A 3,219-nucleotide genomic window follows, 5' to 3' on the forward strand; every position below is an offset into this window, starting at 1 on the left:
GAGAAATTCACTTACTTGCAAAAACTCATTGACTTCTTGGAGTTTTTGTCTCATTTCCTGCTCAGCTTGTTCTTCCACCTCTCTTTTACATTGTTCTAGTTGGCTGCGATCCACCACATTGGTCTCCAAATGGTGCCGGAGTTTTGCCAGCTCTTCTTGCAGCTGGCATTTGTCCATCGCCAGGTTCTCGCACTTCCCACGCAGGGTAGACAGCTCTTCCTGCAGATCCTGGTTTTTGGCTTCCAGCTGCGTGCACTGTTTAGACTCCCTGTCCAGCTGCTGGGAAAGTTCAGCAACCTGCAGGCAGAAAGAAAACAAAAGGGACTCAGCGTGGTGGAAAGGCAGTGAATTCTGGGAAAACCCCAAAAGGGGGTGCCCAGGGAGACTCTATTCATCATCTGCTGCCTCAGGACTAGAAACAAAGTGCAACCAGGCTCTTCTTTTCCAGCAAGAACAGCTTTCACATCATTTGTCACAGGATTCCTCAGGTTCCCATCCTTTTGGAGTTCCTCATGCAAAAATGCTCCAAGCTTCTGGACTCCAAAGGAGTCCCTGCAGAGGCAGGAAGCCATTCCACAGTGATGCCTCCAAACCCAAGCGTGACTCTGACAGACGCCGCTTTAGCAACGGATCCGAGTGACGAGCGGAGAAGGGGATGAGAGGTTCCATGGCACTGCTGCACAGGCAGAGCAGCCTCAAAAGCACTGCTGGGAACAGCCCTTCTGGCTCCCCACCACCAGATGGGCTGAAAGAGCTCCCCGTGAGCAATAAGTGACAGATTTTCCCCTGGGAGGCCCCTGTCCTCATTGTGCCCTGGGCAGCAACAACACTGTGCAGAAAAGCAAAGCATCAAGTGCCTCCTGCTCAGCTGGTGCCTGAGACAGGGCTCGGGGGCTGATCGTGCCCTGCCAGTGACAGCGGAGTTCCTCCCCTCTCTCCCAGGGCAGGAATTCATCTCTCACACCCAGAGGACGCTGTCACAGCCTCCCTCAAGCTGCAGCCAGGCCTGAGCTGGGCCCCACTGCTCTCAGCCCATGCACGGGATGTCCTGCCAGGACGGCAGACCTGCCCATCCCTAAGGCCCAGCCGGGGGATCTGCACTCTTGGCTGACCCCGCTTACTGGCAGCAGACCTGTTCTGCTCTTCTTGCTCAGGGCCTGTGGGACGGCTCCCTGGCCCGGGAGCTCACGCACCCTGCCAGGCTGCTGCCACTCCTGGCTTGCCCTTCCTCTGCAGGACAGCCTGGCCTCCAGCAGCCCTTACACCTACTGCTCTGCCCTCAACATTTGCATCTTTCCCCAGAAGGAGAACTACCTCCGGATTAGTTCGAGTCATCTACCACTGCAACAGCAGAAGGAGCATTAAGAAAAGCCCATCACATCCAAAATGCAGCCAAGAGAAAAAAAATCATCAATGTGACAAGAAATAGAGGAAAAGCATCTCCCAGGTTGCAAAAGAAGTAACACCACAACCAAAAAGCCCCACCCAGAGCACAGCTCACCTCAGTTCGTAATCTCTCAACTTCCTTGACCTTTTCAGAATATCTGGTCTTCATTTCTTCCAGCTGGGACTGGCTTTCTTTCTCTTTGTTAACTCTGACTTTCCTGCTCTCTATCCTCAGAAGCTTTTCCACCCTGCACAGCAAATTAGTGAAGAAAACCATGAAACACAGAAAGAACCAGCCTTTTCCCCACAGTCTCACAGAAACAGCACAGACAGCATCCAAGCCTAGAATGGCTTGGCTTGGCAGGGACCTTAAAGATCATCCAGTTCCAAGCCTCCTGCTGTGGGCAGGGACACCTTCCACCAGACCAGCTTGTTCAGAACCCCATCCAACCTGGCCTTGAACACTTCCAGCCATGGGGCAGCCACAGCTTCTCTGGGCAACCTGTTGCAGGTCCTCACCACCCTCCCAGGAACCAATTTCTTCCAAGGATCAAATCTAAACCTACTCTCTTTCCCTTTGAAACCATTCCCCCTTGTCCTCTCCCTACAGGCTCTTTTCAATGCACTCTCTTCATCCTTCTTGGAGGCTCCCCTCATTAGTGAAGATATGAAAGAACACTGGTTCTTCATATCCAATATCTTCATATCCCAATCCAGAGCCCTGAGGGACACCACTCGGCACTGATGGCCCTCAGGACTCTGAGCCATTGATCACTACCTCTGCATGGGACTGTTCACCCAATTTCTTATCCATCTAACAGTCCACACATCCAATCCGTCTCTCTCCAGTCTGGAGAGAAGGATGTTGTGGGGGACTGTGTCAAAGGCTTTCCAGAATGACAGGGAAATGACATGGGTAGCCCTTGTCCACTGATGCAGTCACTCCATCTTAGAAGGCCACCAGGTGGGTCAAGCAGGACTTGCCCTTGGGGAAGCTGTGCTGGTGCTTGGAATCACCTCCCTGTCATCCACGTGCCTTGACAGAGCTTCCAGAAGGATCTTTTCCCTGACCTTCCCAGGCACAGAGGGGAGGCTGACAGGTTGGCAGTTCCCAGGGCCCTCCTTTCTCCCCCTTTCAAAGATGGGGACAGTGGGTTTCCCTTTTTCCCCTCACCTGGGACTTCCCCTGACTGCCACGACTTTTCAAATATCAAGGAGAGTGTCTTGGCAACTCCATCAGACCCTGTTGGCCAATGGAGGGCAATCATGCTGGCCAGATGGAGAAGATGGATTTCCAAGGAAAATGCAGGAAGAAAAAGGAGTCTCTTATTCCCACTCCCAAAAAGCCTGGACTTACCTTTCCAAATTCTTGGCTAGGCATCTTCTGGTTTTCACTTCCTCCAGATACAGGTCTTTGTACATTTCCATTTCTCCCCGTGTTGCTTCTTTCCAAGAAGCACTCTCTTCTTGGGTTTTTTTGACCCTGTCCAATTCGCTTTCCAGATCTCTAATCCTTTCTTCCAACTGGATTCTCATGGAATCACAGTTACTGCCTCCGATTTGACCTGATGTGTCCTGGTGGGCTGCCTGTGCCTGAAGGAGACAGTGCACCTTCAACCCCCACAAGAAAAAGAGAGCTCTGCCCAGCACAAAATTGCACACACCCAGTTCCAAGGGCCCAGCCTTACTCAGAGAGGCGGCTGTGCCTCCTCACTCCCAGCAGCAACCAAGGCAGAACCCATGACAGCCCTCCTGCCCAACCAGATTGCCTTCTGCCACTGCCTTCAGCAAAGACAGAAGCTAACACACAGAATACAGGAGCAAAAGAAAAAG

The 3,219-nt window shown here is 52.3% G+C and overlaps 1 protein-coding gene across 1 annotated transcript; it reads right to left on the reverse strand.

Moving 5' to 3' along the window:
• Positions 1–15: 15 nt before the first annotated feature.
• LOC113981011 (ankyrin repeat domain-containing protein 26-like) lies at positions 16–2,916 on the reverse strand (the record flags this gene model as incomplete). Its single annotated transcript, XM_027708244.1, has 3 exons — positions 2,744–2,916; positions 1,502–1,634; positions 16–297 (listed from the first exon to the last, which is right to left on the reverse strand). Coding segments are annotated over exons 1-3 (486 nt in total), but the record flags the coding sequence as incomplete, so codon positions are not given.
• Between the last annotated feature and the right edge of the window lie 303 nt (positions 2,917–3,219).

This window comes from Neopelma chrysocephalum, unplaced genomic scaffold (assembly GCF_003984885.1).
Source record: "Neopelma chrysocephalum unplaced genomic scaffold, ASM398488v2 Primary Assembly neopelma1_95827, whole genome shotgun sequence".
NCBI lineage: Eukaryota > Metazoa > Chordata > Aves > Passeriformes > Pipridae > Neopelma > Neopelma chrysocephalum.